The sequence below is a fragment of the Schistocerca serialis genome, chromosome 4, assembly GCF_023864345.2.
Source record: "Schistocerca serialis cubense isolate TAMUIC-IGC-003099 chromosome 4, iqSchSeri2.2, whole genome shotgun sequence".
NCBI classification, from domain to species: Eukaryota; Metazoa; Arthropoda; class Insecta; order Orthoptera; family Acrididae; genus Schistocerca; species Schistocerca serialis.
Window position 1 is genome coordinate 862,780,343 of NC_064641.1, and position 26,409 is coordinate 862,806,751.

General features: G+C 39.5%; 2 protein-coding genes across 2 annotated transcripts; both read left to right on the top strand.

Annotated features, from left to right (window-relative positions):
* The first annotated feature begins 597 nt into the window (after positions 1-597).
* Positions 598-924, top strand: LOC126474814 (craniofacial development protein 2-like). Its single transcript, XM_050102287.1, has one exon. It carries the CDS (start codon positions 598-600, stop codon positions 922-924), a length of 327 nt encoding a protein of 108 aa, XP_049958244.1.
* Positions 925-946: 22 nt separating this feature from the next.
* LOC126474815 (uncharacterized) lies at positions 947-1,576 on the top strand. The gene has a single exon (XM_050102288.1). It carries the CDS (start codon positions 947-949, stop codon positions 1,574-1,576), a length of 630 nt encoding a protein of 209 aa, XP_049958245.1.
* The last annotated feature ends 24,833 nt before the right edge of the window (positions 1,577-26,409 follow it).

Here is a 26,409-nt window from a genome sequence, read left to right on the forward strand (position 1 = left end):
AACAAGAGGAATGATGGATGCTTCTCAAGATAAATGTTCCGGAGAAACAGTCTCCCATTCAGATCTCCGGGGGAGGCATTTTGCGAAGGATCCAAAGGTGTTCAAGATGAAAGGTGTTCAAGAGGAATGATGGATGCTTCTCAAGATAAATGTTCCGGAGAAACAGTCTCCCATTCAGATCTCCGGGGGAGGCATTTTGCGAAGGATCCAAAGGTGTTCAAGATCAGAGTGGGAACTCTAAACGTGGGATCGATGACGGGAAAGGGAAGAGAGATAGTAGGCATGATGCAGAGGAGGAAGATAAAGTCTTTGTGTGTGCAAGAGACAAGGTGTAAGGGCAATAAGGCAAAGATCTTAGCTGAAGGCTATAAGCTACTTTATAGTAGTGAAAGCCCAGAATCAAGAAATGGAGTTGGAGTTATTTTGCACAGAGAGCTTCAAGAAGAGGTATGTGAAGTCAACAGAGTAAATGATACGGTCATGTATGTTAAAATGATGTTTGGCAGAGAAATGGTAACAGTGCTGACAGCCTATGCATCCGAAGCGGGATGTTCGTAGGATGGGAAGTAAAAATTTTGGAGAGATTTGGATGGAGTAATGGTCGGAGTACCAGAGAATGAAAGAGTGATAGTCGGAGGGGATCTAAATGGTCATGTTGGCGGAAGGAAAGGTGGGGAAGAGAGGTGGCATGGAGGAGGGGGGTATGGCAAGAGAAATGAGGAAGGAAAAAAGATAGTGGAGTTTGCAGTGGCTTTTGATCTAGTGATTATGAATACCTACTTCCAAAGAAAAAGAGAAAAACTAATAACATACAGGAGTGGCGAAAATATAAGCCAAATTGATTACATATTATGTAGAAGGAAATATGGTGGGGAGGTGCGAAATACTAACATCATATACGGTGAAGGAATAAACACAACGTAAGTTGATTGTAGCGGATTGTGAGATGAAAGTATTTAAAAGACAGAGGCACATAAATCAATTTGAAAGGAAAATTAAGTGGTTGAGATTAAAGGATAAAAATTTGAGAGAGGAGTTTAGTGAAGAAGTACAGGGAAAGGTAAAATTGGCAGAGAGTGTGCAGGAGTGGTGGAAAATTAATAGTGCTGTTATAAGGAAGACTGGGGAGGAAGTATTTGGGTTAACATCTCAGAGAGGGGTGCCAGGAGATAAGGAAGCATGGTGGTGGAATGAAGAGGTGCAGAAGGTTGTGAAGGAAAAGAAAGACGCTAAGAGGAAGTGGGATATGTCCAGAAGTGCTGAGGATGGGCAAGCATACAAAAGAGCAAAGAAGGAGGCAAAACGAGCCGTGGCTAAAACTAAAGCTGAATCAGTAAGGGAGGCATACGAACAACTACAGAAAAATCAGGATATGAGACAACTGATATGGATAGGCAAATCAAGAGATAAAGCTTCTAAGGATCTAACAGCAATAAAACAAATGAAAGATGAAATAGGAATAATTCTGCATGGTCATGGAAAAATAATCCAAAGGTGGTTGAATTATTTTGAGAAATTGCTGAATGAAGAAAACGTAAGAGTGAAAACTGAGGAAGGAGGGCAAACAAAGGATTAACGATAGATATCAGTAGAGATGAAGTCGAAGGGGCATTTGAAAAGACGAAAAATGGGAAGGCAGTTGGCCCAGACCAGATCTTCGTTGAGGTATGGAAGTGTTTTGGTAAAAAGGGAATTGAGCTCCTTTGGGATTTAATGAAGAAGTTTTGGCGACAGGAGGAGATGCCAGACAAGTGGAGAACTAGTGTACTGATCCCAATATTTAAAGGGAAAGGTGATGTGCAGGACTGCAGTAGCTATTAAACTAATGGCACACACAATGAAAATTTGGGAAACAGTTATGAAGCAAGATTACGCAAGGAGAATGTGGTGCGTGAAGAACAGTTTGGGTTCATGCCTGGAAGAGGAACGACTGATGCAATACATGCTTTAAGGCGGATAGTGGAGAGACATGGGGAGCTAAAAGCCGATCTACATATGGCTTTCATTGATTTGGAGAAAGCATATGACAGAGTCCCACACGATGAAATATAGAGAAGCATGAGAGAGCAGTGCGTGCCAGAGAAGTATGTGAGGTTTGTGAAGGAAATGTACAGAGGAGCAATGACACAGGTGAGAAGTAGTGTGGGCATGACAAACGAGTTTCCAGTAAAAGTAGGGTTACTTCAAGGGTCTGCGCTTAGTCCCTACCTCTTTGATCTGATTATGGATGTGTTGGTGAAAGATGTGAAGAAGGAAACGCCGTGGGATATGATGTTAGCGGATGATGTGGTTCTTTGTGAGCAGAGCATTGACAGACTTGAGGAAAAGCTGGAGGATTGGAGGAAGGCACTAGAATAAAGAGGGATGAAAATTAGCAGGACAAAGTCATAATATTTAACACTGAAGAATGTGCATATGAGGTTTGCAACATCCAGGATGATGAGCTGAAATCAGTCTGCAAATTTAAATACCTGGGGTCGTACATACAGAGGGACGGAGGACTGGAAAGGGAGATACAACACCGAATAAATTGCGGTTGGAACAACTAGAGGAAAATGAGTGGAGTGTTGTGTGACAAAATGGTGAGCATTGGTTTGAAAGGGGAAGTGTACAAGTTGGTGGTAAGGCCTGCTATGATATACAGGCAGAGACATGGCCAATCACAGTAGCCCAGGAAAGGAAGATGGAACTGGCCGAAATGAGGATGCTGAGGTGGATGTGTGGGGTAAAAAGGAAGGACAGGATTAGAAATGAATTAGATGGAGGAGCTGTGAATGTGGGGCCCATGGGGAAAAGGATACAAGAGAGCAAACTAAGGTGGTACGGACACTTACAGAGAAACGGGGAAGAGTATATCGGAAACAGAGTTGAAGATGTAAAGATTGAAGGAGCGAGAAGGAGAGGAAGACCGAAGATGAGGTGGAAGGATAAGATATCTGGGGACCTAAGGGAGAAAGGATGGAAGAAGGAAGAGGCAATGGATAGAGTACTATGGAGGAGAGGGATCCAGAAGAGCAACGCCGACCCTACGTGACATGGGACAAGGCGACGATAAAGAAGAAAGAAAGAATGACTGAATGGTGTGTAATCGAAGTCAAAAAACCAGACGATAAACTAACATAGACTGTGAGTATTGAGCTCACTGGATATAACCTGCCGCGTTGTGTATGCAACTTCGCGCGTAAAGAAAACTGAATTCCCGTGGGGGGGGGGGGGGGGGGGGGGAAGAGTTGAGCAGTGCAATAGGAGTTTAGTTGACGTGAGTGAACAGGCTTGACGTGAAGTACACCGTGAATACACCTTGACGTGACGGTGTGTACTGACCTTTTAAATCAAGGCAGTGATTTTCTGTGTTGAGATCTGTTTTAACTTCGAATTTTTATAGTTCGAATTTCACTCATTCCAGGGGTACTCCTTTACCTCATCGAGGATGATAACATCAGATGTCTATTTTTTGAGAAGACAAATATTTTAACTTATCACAACGTGTGAATCAACACAAATTTTTGCTCCTCTGTCCGAAGTGCATCGAAACGGAAACGGACAAGACCGCCGTAGACATTTATTGGCATTTGGCAATAGTGGGCCGGATCGACACAGCCACGGATACATTTTTTTTTCTCTTCTGTTTTTTCAGCATGTAACAAACATGGACCACCAAGCAGTGTACGTAAACTGTTGCGAACATTGTTGCAAAACATTTTTCAAACTTAATATAAACGAGGCGTCATTGGCTTTAGAGAAATGCTGACTATTAGCAACTAATTGAGATTGTAGCCGTTTGACCGTTTCAGAGCACTACAATGTCACAGTGGGCACATTAATGCTTATAATACTTCTGCATGGAACAATACACAGCGCCAGACGTATCTATCTTACGCGCCAGATAGAATGTTGGTAGTAATGCATTGAGATGATTGGTGGGTTATAACAAAACAGTGAGTAACCATGTTGAATTGCGGCGAGAGGCCGCAAGTTATTTAGTGTTTACGTTTTCCCGTAAATCACAAGCAAAATGTAAACAGTCTTTTTGATAACATCACTGTTTTTTTTACTTTTTGATAGCAAACGACAAATATTTTCGCGGTGTCAGGCATCAGTGTCGTAAACACCCTCGTAGTAAACCTATTACTGTAACAGTTATCATGTTCTTAACTACGAGACCAGGACCTCGAGGAAAAAACCTTTTGGATCCATGAAATTATGCCAAAAAAGGCATCAAGGTAGAACATCGAATCTACTATTCTCAGTTTTTTACCTGCAGGAGCTTTGTTTCTTACTTTCTTGAAGCTGCATACCTGTAAAATATTTTACATGTTATTAATTAACCCTTGTGTACATTGCAGCAGAAACAGGGAATGGGAACGTGAACGTCGCGAGAGACTAAATAATTGCTTTAAGTCGCTCGAAAGTCTTTTACCCAGTCATAACCCAACAGCATCACTCAGTAAGGTAGACATCGTTAAGAAAGCAGCCGAATACATACGTGAGCTCGAGAAAAAGAATGCAAACCTGCTAGAGGGAAACACAGATACAGAATGTTGTAAGTTTTCAGAGATTCATATTGTCTTGTTATTAACTTAATGCAAAAACTTTTACTTTGTTGATAGATGATGTAATAGCTTTTCATCACAGTGTATCTGTTTTTATTTACTCTATGTAGGGTATAGTGCCAGGAGAGCTCATACAGTGTTCCATTGAAGAAAAGTCTAAGGGCAATTCCATAGTTACGGGTGTTACATGTACACACCTTAAAATCAGGAAAAGTAATTTAAGGAAAAATATTTATTGAATTTAATATTGAAAACTTTTAAGTCTTACATTATATTTCATGTTAGAAATGTTGATGCTGTAATTGTTTTATTGTTCTCCTGGTTATTAATCAAAAAAGTAGTGTTACGGGTGTTACCAAAAGTAGACCTGGCTCCTGTTATGAGTTAGGGAATTCTCTAATTTCTGCAAACTTGATGAAGCTCTTATTCTTGTAAAACAACTGTTAAGAGATATTGCCCCAAATTTTATTTTGGAATATAAATTTTTATTTTTTTGGACATCATAACTCAGTATATATATGTTTTTTGCTGTTACGGGTGTTACATTAAATGTTACGGGTGTTACATAGATGTATCAGATTTGATTCTTGAAGGAATAAATCCACCTCTTACAATTGCATAAAAAGAAAAGAAGTATTGTAGTTTATTTGGAATAAAAGTATGTACTTAAGAAAACATATTTGAATGATAAAGCTATTTATTAAACAAAAAATTTTGTTACAATTTAATAGTACAACTAGGCCAAAATATCGTTACTTACTTAACATTTATCTCATTTTGCAGGTCTAATAAATTTATGACAAAAATGTTTTCTTATTATTGATAGGTTTAAAAACTTCATTTAATAATCTTTTTCAGCAACATCCAACTCAAAATTGAACTCATAGTACAAACGGTTACCTTGTTGTCTGATTTCTGGTGTTGTTACCTTAGATAGTACTTGACTGAATTTCACAAAACAAACATCAGTTTCATCTAGTTTAAAAAGTGTTTTACTTTTTCCTACTGACTTCAGAAACATTATTTGCACATCCTCCTCTTCATCAACCTCACTCTGGCAGATTCCCAAGTAACGGTATTGAATTTTGGATAGGGTTGGCTTCTTTTTGTCACTTGGAATATCAACGAAGACAAATAACCCAAATTTTAAATCAGACTTTTCAATTTTATTAGTTAGACTTAACTCACAAGCACTTCCAATATTGTATTGTAATTCAGATAGTGAAACAGTCTCCTGATCAGAATCATCAGAACTGCAAACTTCATAGAAGTTTATGCATCTTTTTGCATGTAATGTTTTAACTTTGGCTTCCTCACTAATAAATACTGACACTCTTGTCATTAATGACTCTGCTGTTTTTGAAACCAGCAAATCAGATGTGTTATAAGGCCGAAAGTGATGGCAGCCCTGGATTTGAGGAATTGCTTGTAAATTTTTCCATCTTTCATCCAAAATAGGAATGTTATGCTCCACTGTTGTCTTATCCACCCATAGTACCTTAATTTTAGAAAAATTCTTCAGAGTGTAGTCATAAAAGTCTATTGCGTTGTTAATAATAACTTTCCTAGATCTAACAGCTGTCCACACACTCCTCTTCAGTGCACCTCCAATGCCATCCATGGCTCCTTTACCGTGTGAACTGGCAAAAAAATTCCACTCAACTGTCAATCCAAAGTCTCTCTCAAAATAACATAGATTGGACAAAGTATATTTATTTTTGAACTGCCCAGCACAGTTGTCAGAAAATATAAAAACTCTTTTGACTTTAGGAAACGCTTTTTTAATCTCCATTATAACAGTTTTAAGAAAAGTCCACACAGAATATTTGTGTGTGAAAGGTCGTTACTGATGATTGCATAGGACCTGACTTCATGGCTTGCAAACCAAATGCAGAAAGTGCTAATAGTTACTTGTGAATGCGCCCAGTGTGCACTCTGTACCTCATCTTGTGAAATTAGAGCATAATTCTCTGCAAAATCCATTTGAAGAACACATTCTTCAACGTCAAGGCTGTTTTTCTTTCCTTGGAAGAAATCACTCTGCTTTATCTTCACGTAGCAATGTTTTTTAAACTGAGGCAATTTGTCAACCAGTGATGCTAACGCATCATTGCAGCTCCCTGAATGTTCACTAAGACAAGGACGATGTTTCGCATCATTTTCCCATTGCTTCCAGACAATCTTTTTAGTTAAGTCAAAGCCTTCTGGGATAAATTTGCTCAATTTAATTTGACATTCCTGGCATGACCCAAAAACACAGTCTTCGTTCTGTGAATTACAACTTAATTCGTTCAATAATTCCTTGTGATTGCTTGGAACAGATGGAACAGCTTTGCTCAAAGACTGAAGTATGCTTATGAAATTGTAGTGGTACTTACACACACATACATTATGTGGTGTATATGATGATGGGAGAACAAAAGGTGGCCGCAGTGAATAAAATGTGGACTTTCCTACAGAAATATCTGGATGGAGTTTTTTGAATTCCTCATAAACCTCTCCTACAGTCAGAAGTAAGTGACGCTTTTGGAATTTCTGTTTATATTCTCCCTTTTTCCATACAGTTACAACATCTTTACGCCCAGGAGCTTGGCGGCTAATGTCGTCCCTAGTGAAGAACTCATGAATTTTTAGTTTTTCCTCTTCACTTAAGACTGGGGTTCTGTTATGTTTTGTATCACATATGAAAGTTTCAGAGCCAATTATATTGGAAACTATCTTTTTAATAACAGCAGATTTTTTACTGGGGCTTTTTGGAAGTACCTTCAACACTTTCTTCACAGCTTTACCAAATGTCTGTTTACACTTACAAGTCCCAATAGGAGAAGATTCATTTGGAACTTTTGATCTTGCCATTTCTAGTTTTTTCTTTTCTCTGAATGCTCTCACTCTCTCTCTTGTTTTTATTCGATTCTCATCTCTAAGACGTTGATTATTTTTCAATTTTTCTTTAACCTGCAATCTTCTTAATTTGTCTCTTTCTCGTTCTTTCTTCAAGTAAGCTTCTCTGTTTTCTTGGTTTTCTTTCATCTTTTCTCGGTGCTTCTTCACTCTTTCCCTTGCTGGTACTGGTGCCATGGTCTGCGAAGACAGAAATCCTGATAATGTAGGCCTATTTGTGTATAAACATAACACTGTGCAGAGAGATAAAAGTAAAAGACATTGTTAAACATGGGCTCCTATGAATGACTACAATTTGCCTCAATAAGCAGTTTACTGGGCCTATATAAAATTTAAAACTGAGGTTAGCAATATTGTTGTTCTTGGAAAAGTTAGAATGGAAAACATAAACCATATGTAATCAAAGAATTTTGGGCTTAATTAACTTTTTAGGAGAACGTCAGTTGAGTCATGTTAATGCCCTAATTAACTTTTATATAATGCAGGTATAGTGCTTAAACAAATGTGTTGTTGTTGTGGTCTTCAGTCCTGAGACTGGTTTGATGCAGCTCTCCATGCTACTCTATTCTGTGCAAGCTTCTTTATCTCCCAGTATCTACTGCAACCTACATCCTTCTGAATCTGCTTAGTGTATTCATCTCTTGGTCTCCCTCTACGATTTTTACCCTCCACACTGCCCTCCAAAGCTAAATTTGTGATCCTTTGGTGCCTCAAAACATGTCCTACCAACCGATCCCTTCTTCTAGTCAAGTTGTGCCACAAACTTCTCTTCTCCCCAATCCTATTCAATACCTGTATACAAATGTATACAGAGGAATAAAAATTTTAGTTTTCATGCTTAAAACTGTTTTCATATGTAATAAACACAGTTAAAAAACTTTTTTCATTCTTAATACTATCCTTTGGTTATAATTTAAATGTAGGGCATAGGCCTACTAAAGATGAAGGTGCCATTAAACCTTCCAATTAAAGTTACGGGTGTTACGCATGTGTTAAGTAACACCCGAAACAAAAATTAGTAACACCCGTAACAGCTCTAAGAGTGTCAAATAAGATTTCAAAATGCCATGTAATGGTATGATATTGTAAAACATTTGCATAACCTCACTTTTACAGAAAGGTATTGTACAGAACAAATTTACTAGATTACAAATTAAACTTTTGTATCTTTTTTGTTACGGGTGTTACAAGCTGCATATATATTATAAAACTAACAAAATAAAGAAATGCAATTAGCTTACCTCAACAAAACGAATTATTATGAGCTATAACAATGTTGACTTCAATATTCTTTGCAACAATAGAACAATCAGCCATAGATAATACAACCAATGCTCATCTGGAAATAGCATAAAACATACCTCTCTGTGGTGCCATAGAGTAGTGCACTTTAAACACTTAGTGAAGGTAGAAATTTAATTTTTTCATATTCATGATTATTTTGCAGTGAACAATTGTACTTTTAACTTTGCATTTTCAAGGTTATATTTGTAATATTGTCATTTTAATTTTTTTGTCACGAAGTCTCTTTAACATGGAATGACCCCTAACCAACATCATTTGTACAGAAAAATCGATAGTTTGATGATATACTCTACGTAGTCAAGTGATAGTTGTTGACATGTAAGAGTTGTGTAGTATGTATTCATGTGACACCTTTCATTAGATTATTTTGGAATGTTGCATTGTATTGTTTCACCTGTACTGGTGTCTGTAAACCATGTTTGATTCTCAGTGTCCACCCTTCTGATCTTTTATGACATGAAAGTAGTCTACATCACAACCACGAGCAGAAAATCTATATAACCACCCCATTTGTTCCTCCCCAGCTTTCTCAAGCTGCTTCTTGACTCTGCCTTAGTCTGCTTCTAAGCTGTTCTGTTTAGTTGGTTTTGTAAGACTTCAGACTCTTGGAAACACTACTTTCACAGTCTCCCTCTTGCTTCAATGGTTCAAATGGCTCTGAGCACTATGGGACTCAACTGCCGAGGTCATTAGTCCCCTAGAACTTAGAACTAGTTAAACCGAACTAACCTAAGGACATCACAAACATCCATGCCCGAGGCAGGATTCGAACCTGCGACCGTAGCGGTCTTGCGATTCCAGACTGCAGCGCCTTTAACCGCACTCCCTCTTGCTTGTTGTTCTGTTTTGGACTGCCCTCCCCTCATCTCACAACCACGTAGGCTAACACTGCTACTCTACATGCCTGTGAACACTAGTTTACTTCCCTTATCTTCTTCCTGTCAGTTGCTCCTCTTTCTCTATCTCCCCCCCTCTCTTTCTCTCCCCCTCCCTCCCTCCCTCCCTCCCTCCCTCCCTCCATCTTCCCCCCCCCTCCCCCCCCCCCCCATCCTCACCTTTCCTACCCTTCACCTCTTCCCATCCCGTTCAGGCTACAGTCCTGGGACATTGTAGTTATTTGTATTTGTGTCTGGTTGTGCACTTTGTAGGGAAACACAAGTTCATGTAGAGAGAAACAAGTCTTTGTAGAGAAACACAAGGTCATAAGTTGAGCTCCTATATTTAAGTTCTTGTTTATAAGCATATTCTCTTCACAGTTTTTTTAAATTAACATAACTGTTTGTATTCTACCTGATATTTTAATCATTGGGCAAGTCTATCATATGTCATATGAACAGAAACAAAATTGTCAAACTCAAACTCATTGGAATCTCATTAAGTGTTAGATTGGTTATTGGTGAAATCTCTGTCCAAAACTAGCCTACATTATCAGTTCCTCCTACAATCCGTTCCAAAAGCAAGGAAATATTGTACTTCCTTTGTCATCATTATCTATAGCCCTCCACATGTCATACAGCTATGGCTTCAGAAATTCATGTGGATTCAACAGAAGGCAAATGTGGAGGAATGTGAGACATTTCATCAATATATTTGAAATAGGTGATGCCCCACAGCTCACAAATTGGTCATTTGAAGAATGGCATGATTTACTCCCAAGAGCTGCTGATAAAATTTCTGTATTTAATGACCAATTGCAGTCCACGGACTATCATCAGGTTCATAAAATACACTCCTGGAAATTGAAATAAGAACACCGTGAATTCATTGTACCAGGAAGGGGAAACTTTATTGACACATTCCTGGGGTCAGATACATCACATGATCACACTGACAGAACCACAGGCACATAGACACAGGCAACAGAGCATGCACAATGTCGGCACTAGTACAGTGCATATCCACCTTTCGCAGCAATGCAGGCTGCTATTCTCCCATGGAGACGATCGTAGAGATGCTGGATGTAGTCCTGTGGAACGGCTTGCCATGCCATTTCCACCTGGCGCCTCAGTTGGACCAGCGTTCGTGCTGGACGTGCAGACCGCGTGAGACGACGCTTCATCCAGTCCCAAACATGCTCAATGGGGGACAGATCCGGAGATCTTGCTGGCCAGGGTAGTTGACTTACACCTTCTAGAGCACGTTGGGTGGCACGGGATACATGCGGACGTGCATTGTCCTGTTGGAACAGCAAGTTCCCTTGCCGGTCTAGGAATGGTAGAACGATGGGTTCGATGACGGTTTGGATGTACCGTGCACTATTCAGTGTCCCCTCGACGATCACCAGTGGTGTACGGCCAGTGTAGGCGATCGCTCCCCACACCATGATGCCGGGTGTTGGCCCTGTGTGCCTCGGTCGTATGCAGTCCTGATTGTGGCGCTCACCTGCACGGCGCCAAACACGCATACGACCATCATTGGCACCAAGGCAGAAGCGACTCTCATCGCTGAAGACGACACGTCTCCATTCGTCCCTCCATTCACGCCTGTCGCGACACCACTGGAGGCGGGCTGCACGATGTTGGGGCGTGAGCGGAAGACGGCCTAATGGTGTGCAGGACCGTAGCCCAGCTTCATGGAGACGGTTGCGAATGGTTCTCGCCGATACCCCAGGAGCAACAGTGTCCCTAATTTGCTGGGAAGTGGCGGTACGGTCCCCTACGGCACTGCGTAGGATCCTACGGTGTTGGCGTGCATCCGTGCGTCGCTGCGGTCCGGTCCCAGGTCGACGGGCACGTGCACCTTCCGCCGACCACTGGCGACAACATCGATGTACTGTGGAGACCTCACGCCCCACGTGTTGAGCAATTCGGCGGTACGTCCACCCGGCCTCCCGCATGCCCACTATACGCCCTCGCTCAAAGTCCGTCAACTGCACATACGGTTCACGTCCACGCTGTCGCGGCATGCTACCAGTGTTAAAGACTGCGATGGAGCTCCGTATGCCACGGCAAACTGGCTGACACTGACGGCGGCGGTGCACAAATGCTGCGCAGCTAGCGCCATTCGACGGCCAACACCGCGGTTCCTGGTGTGTCCGCTGTGCCGTGCGTGTGATCATTGCTTGTACAGCCCTCTCGCAGTGTCCGGAGCAAGTATGGTGGGTCTGACACACCGGTGTCAATGTGTTCTTTTTTCCATTTCCAGGAGTGTAATTTCATCATTATGTGATATAGAATCATAGGCATCAAATAATAAAATCCATGAATTCATCACTTTAGTCAAATAGTAATATAAATTACACTGTCAGTCGTGAAAGTGTGTCAGGCAGTGCGTTATTTGATGTCAGTGATTTTATATTGCCTAATATGGTGATGTAAATATTTTATGAACATGATAACGGTCTGTGGATCAAAGCTGGCTGTTCAGTAAAGAAATTTTATCAGCAGTGCTTGGTAGTAAATCATGACTTTCTTCAGACAGTTCATCATATTTGACTGGTGATGTTATTAACCAGTATGTTGAATTGGTGGCATACAATCATGTGTATTTTAAGTATCATGCAACCAATATAAAGAACATTGGCATAGCATGTTCATAGGTTTGGTAATATTGAAGCATTTGATACTGACCATTGGCTTTGACTGATTACATTATCAAAATGGCTGACATAAGCAATTAATCTAAATCCAATATGCCAACCATCACTTCACTCATACAGTCATGGTAAGTACACAGCAGCAAGAGTTTCATCGTAAGTAATCTATTTAAATAATCTAAAAACCAGTATGTAAATAACAAGACACCTGTGGGAATTTGGCAGTATTGGGAGCAGACAAAAGCACCTCCCCATTTTTCTCAAATACCAAACAAATCAGAAATAAAACAAATAATCTATTAACCTTACATTCTGACATTACTTAAATTCTCGAAAACAACTCAAATAAATGTTACCTGTAAGGATGATTAGGACAAAAATTGATAAATTCACATTACTTATTCTGCAGTAATAAATTCTTTGGTGCCCAATTAATGATGAAAAATGATTTCTATAGGGGAGAAACAAATGTTGATTTCAGTGATATCCTTTAGTCTGTTGTACTGAAATGAACTCCACAATACCGACCATCCGCAAAAGAATGATATCCAAAACATAATAAGTCAGTTATGACCTAACCAGGACAACTGGCACTGTTTGACAAGAAATACTGAAGATACCTGTAGATGATTTTTTACATGTTACTCATGATTGCTGATTGTGGTTATTTGCAAATATACTGGTTGTTTTATGTTTCAGTACTTACAGTGGAGGTGATAGTTTGATAATGGATGACATGTCCAAAACTAATCACGACAAATAAAGGGTACTTCTCATTGCAACTTTGACAGAATTTCAAATAACAGTTTTAAGAAAACAGTAATTAGTTGAAAACTGATATCACAAATCAATTCCTTAGATTTCTCGAAGCCGGTTCCATGCTGAATCAGTTGTCACAAATTGTCCTCGCAATGACAGCTCCACATAAAATTGCTATTGCTATGGGAAGGACCCACTACCCTTTTTCATAGCATTTCGATATTTTTTTACATTTAACATATTCCACTAGCGCACAATCTTCAGAAGGGAATTTATGGTGCTTTGCATATTATAATTTTTCTCTGACAGCATACAGTTTTTTTAACTTCATTGTCACATCAGTCACACAAGCAACACATGCATTGACCTTTTACAAGTAATAATAAACCCAACAACATTCCTATCATTGAAAATTACCACAAGAGAGCACCACCTCAAACGAAACACCTACTCTTCTCCGACACCAACTTTCAAACATTTTGCTCATATATGGTGCAACACGTGGTGACTTTACATCGTGGGTTTAAAAAAAAATAAATAAAAAGAACCTGGTGTTCATTATCAAACACTGTTGTTGACCCGTTGGTTTCACTAATTCATAACCAAACTGTTAAACTGCCACCTTTGTACATAGTCTGTTTTTAGGTCTACATAACAGATCAGTCTGTATTTGTTGTCACTCGTCACTCACTAAAAGAAAAGGTGTTACGTCACTAGTCAGAGCAGAATGATAGTGTTATGTCTTCAGTATTCCACAATGGAAGAGCTATTTACAGTTATGGAAAGTAGTTGTATTGAACCCACAACGTTCCAAAAATCTACTGCAATGTTATATTGATAGTTTGTTGGAAGTTTGCTATAGGCACCCATAAATTTCATTTTGATCACATCATTTACTTCACAACTCATACAGCAATGGGAATTACACTGTCCTGACACATTAATGTGACCAACTGTCAAAGGCCTGAACAGCTACCTTTTGCAGCATGAGACTTGCAGGAAGAGGGTCAATGAGGTTCTGGAAAGTATTGTACCGACGGGGATGTGGAGCCATGATGCCTCCAGTGCCATGGCCAGCTACATTAGGTTTCTTGGTTGAGGGTCCATGGCATGAACAGCCCGATACAGTGAGTTTGGTGGCAAAAGGCATATGGTAAACTCATCCTGGTGCTCTTTGAACTACATGTGTAAACTGTGAGCTTTGTAACACGTCGCATTGTCTTGCTGGTAGGAGCCATCGTGTGAAGGAAAAATAAACTTCATGTAGGGATTCTTATGGTCCGTAAGGATAGAGGCACACTTGTGTTGATCCATTCCAGAATTGATGAGATCACCCAGGGAATGCCACAAAAACATTCCCCAGACCATAATGTTCCCTCCTGGTTGCAGGAGTTTTGGTTTCAGACGTTTCACACTATAACGCCAACAGCCATCTGTCCGATGGAGCATAAGACGTGATTCATCTATAAGGCCGCCTGTCACCACTCAGTGGATCTCCAGTTGCATTATTGGCATGCACTTTCCAGCCATCATTGCTGATGAACAACATTTGTTTATGAACCAGACACTCGCTGCAAAGGTCTCTACACAGCAACGTTCACTGAAGCGTTGTTCAGGAGACCCTGGTGGTAGCCCCTTGGTTCATTTGGGTTATCAGTTGCTCGACAATAGCATATCTGTTCATCCGTACACATCTCCCCAGCCATCGTTCACTTGTGTCTTCTATGGCCTATGGTGCGCCACAGTTGACTTGGCATTGGTTTTGGGTAGCATCATTTTTCCATGCATGATAAATTGTAACTGCAGTGGCTCGTGAACAGTTTGCAGACAGACTTAACCGTTTCGGAAATGCTTCAACTGTTGGCCTGAAAGCCAATGATCATTCCCTTTTGGATGTCAGATAAATTGCTCTGTTTCTGCATTATGACAATGCTTCATACACCCTCCACTTCCACCTGCTCTCTGTGAGTGGCTATTGCACATTAGTGTGGATATATGCAGTGACACATTAATGTGATTGGACCGTGTATGTTTATTTGCTCCAAAGCATGTTCCTCGATCAAATTATTTGAATGTTATTTGCCTATTTTGTAATTGCTGTCACTGAAATGATACTCTCACATTACTACAAGGGGCGTTCAGTAAGGGGTAATGTAACACATTTATTTATCGGCCAATTTCGATTGAGAGTGATGTTTTGATTGGAAGGGTGCTGTGTGTAGCCTTCAGAATGGCATCTTGAACAGAGGGCATTCCAAGCAGAAAGCTGTCACTGAGATTGTTTTGGTGAAAAACCAGAACCCTGCAGACATTCATAGATGCTTGCAGAATGTCTACAGAAACCTGACAGTAAACAAAAGCGTAGTGAATCATTGGGCGAAGTGTTTGTCACGCAAAGTCATGCAAACCTGTCTGATCTCCTGCATGACAGCTGGTTGCATGTGGCATTGACTTGCAATGTTGGAACATGCAGACACACTCATTCGAGGTGATCGACGGATCACAGAAAAACATATCACTGCACAACTGGATGTCTTTGTTGGTAGTGTTGACACGCTCATCCACCAGTTGGGCTACTCAGTGATGTGTGCCCGCTGGGTTCTGTACCGCATGACAGAAGACCGTGCAGAATTGCTTGTGCATTATAAGTCAGATCATGACAGTTTTTTGTTGAACACCTTCACAGGTGATGAAACATGGGCTCATCACTTTGAACGGCTCTGACAATGACCAGTACAGTGGTACCTTGCTGGCATAAAGACCTTTTCAGTCCCTTTCAGTAAAGTGGCATAAGGCCATCGCATTGAAAGGAGATTATGTTGAAAAATAGGGTTTTGCAGCCAAAAGAGTGGTGAATAATATGGTGTATTGGAATCCTGGGTAAAACCAACCTGCTTTCAGAAAAAAAGTGTTGCATTACTTATTGGACACCCCTTATGTTATAATCAACTTGTGGATGTTGCAGTTCTATTATTATTATATTTTGTTTTACAGTGGAGCAAGTAAAATTGTTGGAACGTCGTGTAAAAGAGCTAGTGGATTACTCACAGCTTCTGGCAAGCTTGTTGAAAGCCGCTGGCATATCTGTGCCACCAGGACCTGGGCCGGATTTGGAAGTGCTATTAAAGAGACCATTAAAATGGTCTGGCAAGCTGTCTCTTGACCAGACCTTGCAGCAGCTTGCTGAGGCACGCCAGAGTGAGTAGCAAAATTTTAGTGTAAAATCTGCAATTCAAGTGACTGACAAAAATGATTTCCTGCTCATGATGTTGTTGTCTTTAGTCCAAAAACTGTTTGATGCAGCTCTCCACGCTAATCCATCCTGTGCAAGCTTCTTCATCATGGCATAACTGTTGCGAGCTGCAGCCATTTCAATCTGTTTACCATATTCACACCTCGGTATTCCTCTACAATTTTTACCTGCCATGCTTCCATTCTTTACCAAATCGTCAATTCCATGATGTCTCAGGATATGTTAATCTTCAGTGTTCTTATATAGTGTCACATTTCAAAAGCTTCTACTGTCTCCTTGTCTGAATTATTTATTGTCCACATTTCACTTTTATACAAGGCTACATTCCAAACAAATATTTCCAGAAAAGACTTTGAAATGTTCAAATTTATGTTAGATGTTAGCAAATTTCTCTGTTTCAAAAGTGTTTCTCTTGCTGTTGCCTTTCTGCCTTTGCTATTCTCTTTACTCCTGGTGACATCAGTTATTTTTCTGCTCAAATAGTTACAGTATTCATCAACTACTTTTAGTGTCCTATTTCCTAGTGTAATTCCCTTTGCGTTGTGATTTAATTCATTCTGTTTAGCTGCTCTTCAAAGTCCCTTGAGTCTCTGGCAGAGTTACCATGTCATTAGTGAATTTTAATGTTTGTGTTTCTTCTTCCTGAACTTGTAACTTTATTCCCAAATTTCTTCTTTATTGCATGCTCATTGTACTCATGGGAAATATGGAAGCGTCCGATCCCGCCCGTCTGCTTTGACCCATGACGTCACAAATATGGCAGAAACAAAAACAAACACACACACTTTCCACAAGAAGCCTAATGACACTAACGGGACAAGCGCGGGAAATGGGGTTTTTTGGGTGGGGGGCAAACTAAATATAAACAAATTTAGACGCCTTGCGTAGCTACAACGTGTAAGTGAAGACAGCCATGCATGAATACCCACCCACCTCCCCAGGGGTCGTAACCCCTGCAACCCGTAGAAGATAAAGATGCTTCAGTAGCTGATTAGTGTTTTTTGTCTTTTTTTAAAAAAAATCTCACGGGATATAACGAACAGATCAGAAAGATAAATATAATAAACTAAAACAGAAATTGGAGGAAACAGATAATTAAAATAAGTAATAAGTGTTTTTAAATTAAAAAAAAAAAAAAAAAAAAAAAATCTCACGAGATAGAACGAACAGATCAGAAAAGTAAATAAAATAAGATAAAACAGAACTGGAGACAGCCACACTCAAACCAAACTCTGCGCCGTCATGACGTCACACACGACAGCACCCTTACGTCACGGGTCAAAGCCGACACGTGGGATCGGACGCTTCTGTCGACCCTACTCATGTTGTTTAATGGGGGAGATAGCCACAACTCTGACTCCTTTCTTAACTACTGCTTCCCTTACGTATCCTTCGAGTCTTATAACTGCTGTCTGGTTACAGTTCAAGTGGCAGATAACCCTTTGCTCTCTTTATTCTGTCCCTGTTACTTTCAGTATTTCGAGGAATGTATTCCAGTTATTGTCTAATTCTTTCTCTAGATCTGCAATTCTATAAACGTAGGTTTGCCTTTCTTTGATATATCTTCAAAGACAAGTTGAGACTAGTTACTCATACTGTTACCCAGAAACTAATGACACAAGCGAGAAAGTTGGTGCAATGGTCAAGGTACTGGATTTGTGTATACAGGGAGTGTAGTTCAAAACCCCTCCACTTAGGCTACCCTTTTTTTTATTTTCCATGTTTTCTCAGATCATTTGAAGCAAACTTTAATGTTTGATGATTTTAGTTATATGAGCATTAGGCCATGGTCGAAGGTATACAATACCTGCCACTTTGTCTCCTAATGCTGGAGACATCCTCAGATTTTATCAAGACTACATTTGTTTGTTTTTGAATTCAAACAGTTACACTTGCTGAGTTTGTTTGACTTCAAAAAAATCACCTAATGAAGTTTTTATAGCCTCTGATAATGTCTCTAGCATTAGGTGGCAAAACACTAGGCACAGAAATATGCCTTAGACTAAGGCTAGAGATCTCTCAGGAGTGTACAGTGTCTCTGTAATGGATCCTACTGATTGAGCTGGCTTCATCTGGAGAAATTGACAGTGACATATACAAATTGGGAAGAATATTTGATAAAAATAAATGCACAGTACCCTTAACTACAGTGTGGGTTTTGATTTGTGCATAGAACAAAAATAGAATAACAATTGTGAGTTTACATGAAAGAGGAAGCCGCGGGAGAGTATAACACAAAAAATTAGAGAGGAAACTCTTTTTGTATTAACTTTCACCTCTCTAGTATTTCCTTAGTATGATGAAGCTGAGGTCACCTAGCTTAAGATGAGACCTTTTTTTGGCAGAAAAATAACCGTATCTTGCTGGGCTGTCTACATTATACTTATTTCCTCAAGCCTAAATGAACTATTCAGAAACACACTCTGTACAGAACAGAGCTTCATTGTGTTTTTTTTTGTTTTTTGTTTTTGAGGAAGTAGAACAGAATGCTGCAGATAGTTGACTTTGAAGTTAAGAAACTGTATATATCACTGCACTTTTAACATCTGAAGATCTTTCAGCCTTAGACACAAAACAAGAAAAAAAGAAAAAACTTGTAAATGCTCCTGTGAAAAGGTCAATAAATGTGAAAAATAGTCTGCAGATACTTGCACCCGCATGTACACTCCACAGATGGAGGAAGATGCAGACCTAAAACACAGACCCTAAACATTCAGAAAAAATTGGTAGAATGATGATGATCCCAACACAGATGATATAGATATTCAAATCTAACAACAATATGACAAGGGTAGATTGCTACTCACGATATAGAGGAGGTGTTGACTTGCAGCCAGACACAATGAAAAGGCTGCGAAACTTGTAGCTTCTGGCCAAAAAAAATCCATCTTCAGAAGCAGAAGAAAACACACACATGCATTGCTACCATCTACAACAGCTCGCGCTGGACTACAGGCTGCGTCTGCGCTTCATATGATGAGAGCAGCCATTGAAAGCTCAAGTTTTTCTATTTAAAGTGACATGGCTTGCAAACTGAGAAGATTTTATTCAGGCATACCACCACAAAATAACTAATAGGACACAAGTGTTTTTTCTTTTTGTCTGTGAAGTTTGTATTGCATAAAGGGCATCTCTTTGAGTTTGCAAGGTTCCTAACCCATTCGGCCTCATTGTACCAATAACAAGAAAGTTGAGCTCAGTCATAGAACACAACAGAGGCAAAGAACTGAAGTAATTGTCAAGAAAATGTAGCTTCTTGGTGGAACAAAATTTATTCAAAGCTTTTCGGTGACTCAAGTCATATATATCACCTTTTCTGTATAGTGTGAGTACTTGTCTAGATACCTATTGGACTTTACAAGCTACCAAACTTTAAAAGTAAATCTGATTGGTTTCCATAAATTTTAACTGTTTCATCAAAATCTGCCCATAGTATGGTTCCCTGGCCTCGTCCAAGGAGAAGTGGAACCCAGATGCTCAGAAAATTCTTTGAATGTCATATTTTAACTGTCAGTCTTTATGCACTTCAGCAGATAAGTCAATTTGTGAATTATCATTGAGATGTAGAAATCCATATATAGCATTAAATTTATTTCTTGTTACAACAGTAGTGACAACACAGTTATAAGTATCCTCTTTAGTTTCCCAATAAAGCTTTTGAATTTGTGATCTTAACATACCCAGACAGTAGGAGGATGCCAAAGTAAGTACATAATTTGTATAGCCATTCATCGCAGGATACTTGACACTTTCCTTGCAAATGTGAGTCTTTCCATCATTGCCAAAAACTAGCTTGAATAAATCAGTATGTGTGATACTGTTTTCCTGTAATTTTTGCACAACTTTGGATAGTGGTCCTATATAATTCAGAGATTATCACTGAATTAGTTTTCTGCACATGCTGCTCCTACCAAGTGATTTCATCCATAAATGTTTTACTTTTAACTCTCAAATTTCCATGAGTAAATAATGTCTGCTTTGAAGGACTTGGTATTGGACCATGAATAGTATTTGTTTTTCGTTCACATGATCTACACTGCCATCACAAATGTCCAGGATTTTTGTTCGTCATTATGTCGAGCAGCAGAATGTTTAATTGTCCAGACTGTGGCTTTCTAAGATAGCATTTGCTTACTTAGCTTTATGAAATCTATTGCTTTGTTTTTGTCACTGTTAGCTGATCCTTGTCACTACCTTGCCTGTCTGCTGGAGGTAACACAAACAAAGTAATCCATCATATCACCCCAGCCTACAAAGGCTGGGGATGGAGGTGTCATTCTGCTGGTGCTAGGGCATGTGGCTATTAAGGGAAATGAAATCGCGGGTGTAGCAGCCAAGGATGTGTGTTAAAGTCCTCAGATAGTTCAGTGTCCCATCACTTTACATGTTGTTACTTCACTGTCAATGTACGGAGTAATGTGTCTATGGAAGAAGATTGACTGGAGGTGAAAGACAGTAAGTTGTGTCTGGAGAAGTCAACAACGCAACCATGTTGTATCCCTTCCAACCCCACCTACATTGTGAGGTCCTTCTAATTCGATTTCGCATAGGACACAGCCCTATAACACATGGGTTATTCCTCAGAGGAGAGGACCCTCCAGTGAGTGGCATTTGTGGCGAACAGATCACAATGTACCATGTTTTAGTAGACTGTGTTTTATATTCAGACAAGAGGGCAGCAGCTCATTTCCATACAGATTTGCCCTTTATCTTAACTGGCAATCGAATAAATGTGGTACTACTTTTACAGTTTTTTGGACTGTCAGATTTGTTCCCTGAAATTTTAGGGAGAAATTTTTAATGTGTTGTAAGGGTGGCTGGCTCATCCACATTTTTTGTCAGTGATCAGCCAGTCACATATTTCCTCCACCACATGCTGTCAGGTGGCTTGCGGAGTATGACTGTAGATGTAGATATTAGTTTTTATCCATTTTAGTTTCTCTCTCGTCATACATGTGTTTTAATTGGCTGTTTTAGAACACCTAACAATTTTTAATAGATTGTGAGCTAGACTCATAATGTAGTTGGCCATGGGAGAGAGTGAGTGCTGTTTTATATCAGATTGTTTTGTGCTTCCTTTACCACGTTTTCAACATTTTAACCACATTCGTTTCTGCTAGTTTTTGTAAGGATGCTGATAACCTCATCATTGAGTCCCTCTGAAGTCCTTCCCCTCACCCCCCCCCCCCACCCCCTCCCACACACGAGTCCCTCTGATGTCTTCCTCCCCCCCCCCCCCCTCCAACTGCCACCCTTCCACACACACATACACATACACATGCTGGAGGGACCAGAACCTTTCAACTTCATCACTGGCATCAATTTCTTAACATATATCAGCAGTTACTTCCTCCTTCATTTCTGCTAGCCACTTCCAAGATTTTTTTCCCACCATATGGTATATCATACATTAATATTTTACTCAGTTTTAAAACAAGTTAAATGGAATCTGAATGTAAATTCTTAAAGGAACATATTTGTTAGTCAGTTGACTTTAAATCTATGTAAATGAAAATGTAGAGGTTCGTTTGCTCATAATCATTTATCTCCAATGTTTATGACACATTGCTTTGAAATTTTGACACAACATTGAATTGTAATATGGACACGATTTTAGTTATGTAATTCTTTAATATATGATTTATAACTTATGTGTATGTAACTTTTTGAGATCTTTTTGTAAGTGTTCCCCTCTTATTAAATTTATATAAATTTATGTGTTACATGATTTAAAAAATAGGTAAATAAAAGCACATGTGTATACCAGTGGAATGTTGCGTCAAAATTTCGATGCAGTCGGTCAATAACTTTCGGAGATTTGGGAGTAGGAACATTTACATTTCCCATGTAAGTACAAATGTAGATGTTCCTTGCTCCTAAATCTCCAATCTCTGAAAGTTCTTCATGGATTGCTTAGAAATTTTACCACAACGTAGCATTCGAACACTTGTGTTTATATACTTTCTGGAATGCCATGTGGTATATATGTAATAAAAGGGGAAATGATATTAAAATGTAAATGCTGCTTTGTTCAAAATTATTAATTGCCAAAAGATCTTGACCGATTACTTTGAAATTTTGACACAACGTTGCATCTAATATGGACATGATTTTAGATACCTAATTCTTTGTACATATTACTGTAACAAATATTTAGACATATACAGACCATATATTTTTTAATATGTAAAATATACAATTGTGAAACATTGTTAACAAACAGGAAAGTTGCATTTATGGCTTATTTGTTTAAGATTAGAATACTACTACAGAATATGAATTTGCAGTAACAGTAAACAAGGGTCAAGGTCAGAGGGGGAGGGGGCAGAGAGGAGTTGGACAGACAGGTAGGAAGAAATGGAAATTGAAATCGGGAAGTAGGGGCTGGACAGAGAGATGGGGCAGGAGTAGATAGAGGAGGGGGAGGGAGGGGGGGGGGAAGAAGATGGTCAGAGAAAGAGGCCTGGAGGTGGTGGACTCAAAGGGGGGAGAGGATTAGGAGGAGATGGAAAGGGGGTGAGAGAAGGTGGACAAAGAGAGGGGGAAGGAGGTGATGGACAGAGAGAGTGGGAAGGAGGAGCAGATGGACGAAGAAAGGGTAGAGAAGGAGATTGGGACATATATTCAATTCACGTACATATTAGAAATGTGTGCCTTCTCTTTTGTTTCTTTTCCATTTAAGCATAATGGACCACAGCAAAGCTAATTACAAATAAAACTGCAACCTAATTGTCTAAAACTTAAGAGTAATTAATTATTTTCATTCCTTACAACCATTCCATGACAGCAATATGCAAGTCTCATTACAGTTGTCTGTTTCTCACTTAGAAAAGTAACATCATACAAACTTCTGTTGCCAACTCATAATAGGTTCAAGAACACTCAGAATCTGGAAATCAATTTTCATGATACACAGTTTTAAACTTAGATTTATTCACTTTATTATAAGTCATACATAATGAAGTATATTATTTTAAAAGTGAACATTCAAAGGTTGTGGCTGTATGCTGTGTCAGATTTACTTCATTTTCGTGTGAATTAAAAGATGTATAAATTAGAAGACATGAAGTCCTGACCACCTTTTGTATGTTTTTTTGCTATCCAATTTGTCAATTTCTGCTCTTTGTCTAGCTTTCTTACCAGAGATCTCAGAAAAGAAAAATGCACACACATTCAACAGGCACATCTCCCCTTGCATCCCACACACATACCAGAGTGGCCGGTGATAGCTGTCACAGCATGATCGAAGATGCAACTTGGTATTTTTCACATACACATAATTTCGACAGAGATAAAAAGTTATACTGAGTGCTGTAAAATGCCAAGGCACATCTGGCTCTGTGGAGCAGGGAACACCCCATTGGCTTGCTCTTGCATTTAAAAAAGGAGTATATGAGCCAGCCATGATTAGATTTCAAACATTTGGCTTGTTGGTCTCATGCTTAATGACACAAGACAACGAGCCGTAGTCGGCATAGACAACAATATGACGCCAAGAATACATGGATAAAATTGTAAAATATTTAACAGTGCTTAGCAAAACAATGTTCAAGTGTAGCCAGCAAGGGACATTGAAATAGTGGGATTTCAAAATTGGTCAACTAATTCTCCTTCAGAAGATAAGTAAATGGCAATGTGGTTAAGAGTCTGCGCCGTTATTTAGAGTATGTAGTATTATTACTCCACCTTTAATGCTTTCAGTGTTGATGTAATGTTAAACTCTAACTTTACTACTTTCAATTGTGTGTGTGTGTGGCGGGGGGGGGGGGGGGGGGGAATTGGAAGTGGAAGAGGAGAGAGTGAGTAGTGGGGAGGGAAAAAATGTCTGTGGTATGGGTGTAAGACAGATTTTTTAAAAAAATTCAAAGGAATCCAAGATATGCATAGCACACACAAAAAACAAGACCTGCTTTTCCGAATCACATTTATTAAGAACAGACAAAAATACTCATATATGCTCTAAAGTCAAAGAAACTATAAACAATAAAAGTCACTGTGTTACTGATGTCATACATAACACTCTTACATTTTTGAAGTTGCAGTACAAATAGTGGAGTGATTTTATAGTTAATCATGTGGCACATGAAGTTTATTAGGAAAACGCCATCCTATTGTCAAAAGACCTTGGGTAAGTAAATTTATTGCTGCAGAGGCATCGGCAGTGAAGGAGTTGTTGTTGGAGTCGGAAATGTGTGCCTCTTTTCTGGGCATGGCATAGGTCAATCATATGGCTCGTTTTGCAGTCAGTATGAGGTTATTGCCACATAAATGAACTATGAATGATTTGTTCTTGTGTGGACATGTGTCATAGACTGCTGGTGCCCATTCCCTTTAGTCACACACGCGCACGCGTGCACACACACACACACACACACACACACACACACACACACACACACAGAGAGAGAGAGAGAGAGAGAGAGAGAGAGAGAGAGAGAGAGAGAGCAGTTGAGGTCATATTTCTTCATGTTTTGGATTAAACTTGTTTCAGGTTTCTTAACTAATGATCTTTTTCAGAAAAATTTGGTACCAATGTGAAGAAGAAGAAGAACAACAGTAGGACGAGTGGACAGAAGACCAAGGAAAATGTAATAAATGTAGAGCCCATTCCACAGCCATCAACTAATACTGAAGGAAATGTAAGGAGTGACATTGTACAGGCCTCTACAAAGAGCAGAATTAAATCCAGTGTCAAGATCAAGAAAAAATTAAAGAAAGTACCAAATACTGTGGTAACAGTGAGTGCACCTGTAGCACATTCAGTTATTGCCCCTGCTAACAGTTCTACTGTGGGACCTGGCACACTTATTTTTACCAATGGCACAGTCATGCCAGTGTTGTCAACTAGGGTTGTGCCTCTTCCATTACTGGTCTCCCGTGCTGCAAAGTTGCCAATAGCAGCTCTTACAAGGTGAGCATAAAGAATATATGGTATATTCTGTGCATGTAGTTAGCTGTAGATTATACAAATGTCTGTGTTGTTAGGTGTAACTGCCTGCACCATGATTAGTAGAATGTATGAGGGGATGTTCTGATTTTTCTGAGTTTGTTCTCTTTTTGGTGGTAGTTGATTGGATTTATAGTCTAGTTTGATTATAAATAACTTGTGTATTTAAGAAATTATAAATAACTTGTGGTAATAGCGGAACTCTTTCTCCTCACTTATCTGTCACTTTTATTGCTATCTGTTCTAGTTGCATGGAGCCTTTGAGCTCCTGTTAAACCATTTTTATCTTTTTGTCTTTACTATCAACAAAATGACATTTTTAATACATTAGAGTGATTAGTTCCCAGTTTCATTGTGTGTCCTTTACTTTTGTGACCTGTTGCTCATATCCTTGAAGTTATATATCAGGAGAATGTGAAATGAAACAATTTGTGATAGATATATGAGCAGTAAAGTTGTATCAGTTACTGTTTTCTAGATCTTGCTGTCGCTTGTGTGGCAGCATTCTTCACAGCGTCACATGTCAACAATGTAATAAGTGCATCGACTCAGATGTACATATATTTTTATTCCCCAAATCTCTTGGTGGTTTTGACATGCTTCAGGTTCCTAATTCGTAATTCTTCTGTCTGTGCTTAAGTATATCTTTGTGTGTATGTAGATGTGTGCTTGTGTATCCTTATTCTTCGGCTTACTTGTATGAAATAAGTTGAAGGTTATTGGAAACCACGGAAAATAAGGACTTCAGCAATAGAAGTATATGCATATGGAAAGAGGGAAAGATAGACCATTACTCAAATGAGAAGTAAGAAAGAAAAAAGTAGAACTGGTTGCTAAGATTGAAGAAGAGAAAGAAAATAGCCCCAAAGACAGGAAAACCCTTCCCACCCCCTTTCCCCAGGATCCCTACCTTGCCGGTACTTGAGTGAGAAGCCGGAGGAGGTATGATGTTAAATGTCTCCTACAGAACGGACATTCTCACATTCACCTTTGAAGCCCCTGAAGAAAAATCTTAGCGACACCTATGGAACTGCAAATGGTGAAGAATCAGTTACACTTGTGTGTGAGGGTTGTCTGATAGGTGAGGTGTGTGATTAGTGTTAGTCATGCTTGTACTTGCACTACCCATCCCTTCCAAAAGTGTTACAAACCCTCA

Coding starts and splice junctions, on each gene's coding strand:
- LOC126474814 (XM_050102287.1), top strand. CDS start 598: ATGGTCGGAGTACCAGAGAATGAAAGAGTGATAGTCGGAGGGGATCTA.
- LOC126474815 (XM_050102288.1), top strand. CDS start 947: ATGAAAGTATTTAAAAGACAGAGGCACATAAATCAATTTGAAAGGAAA.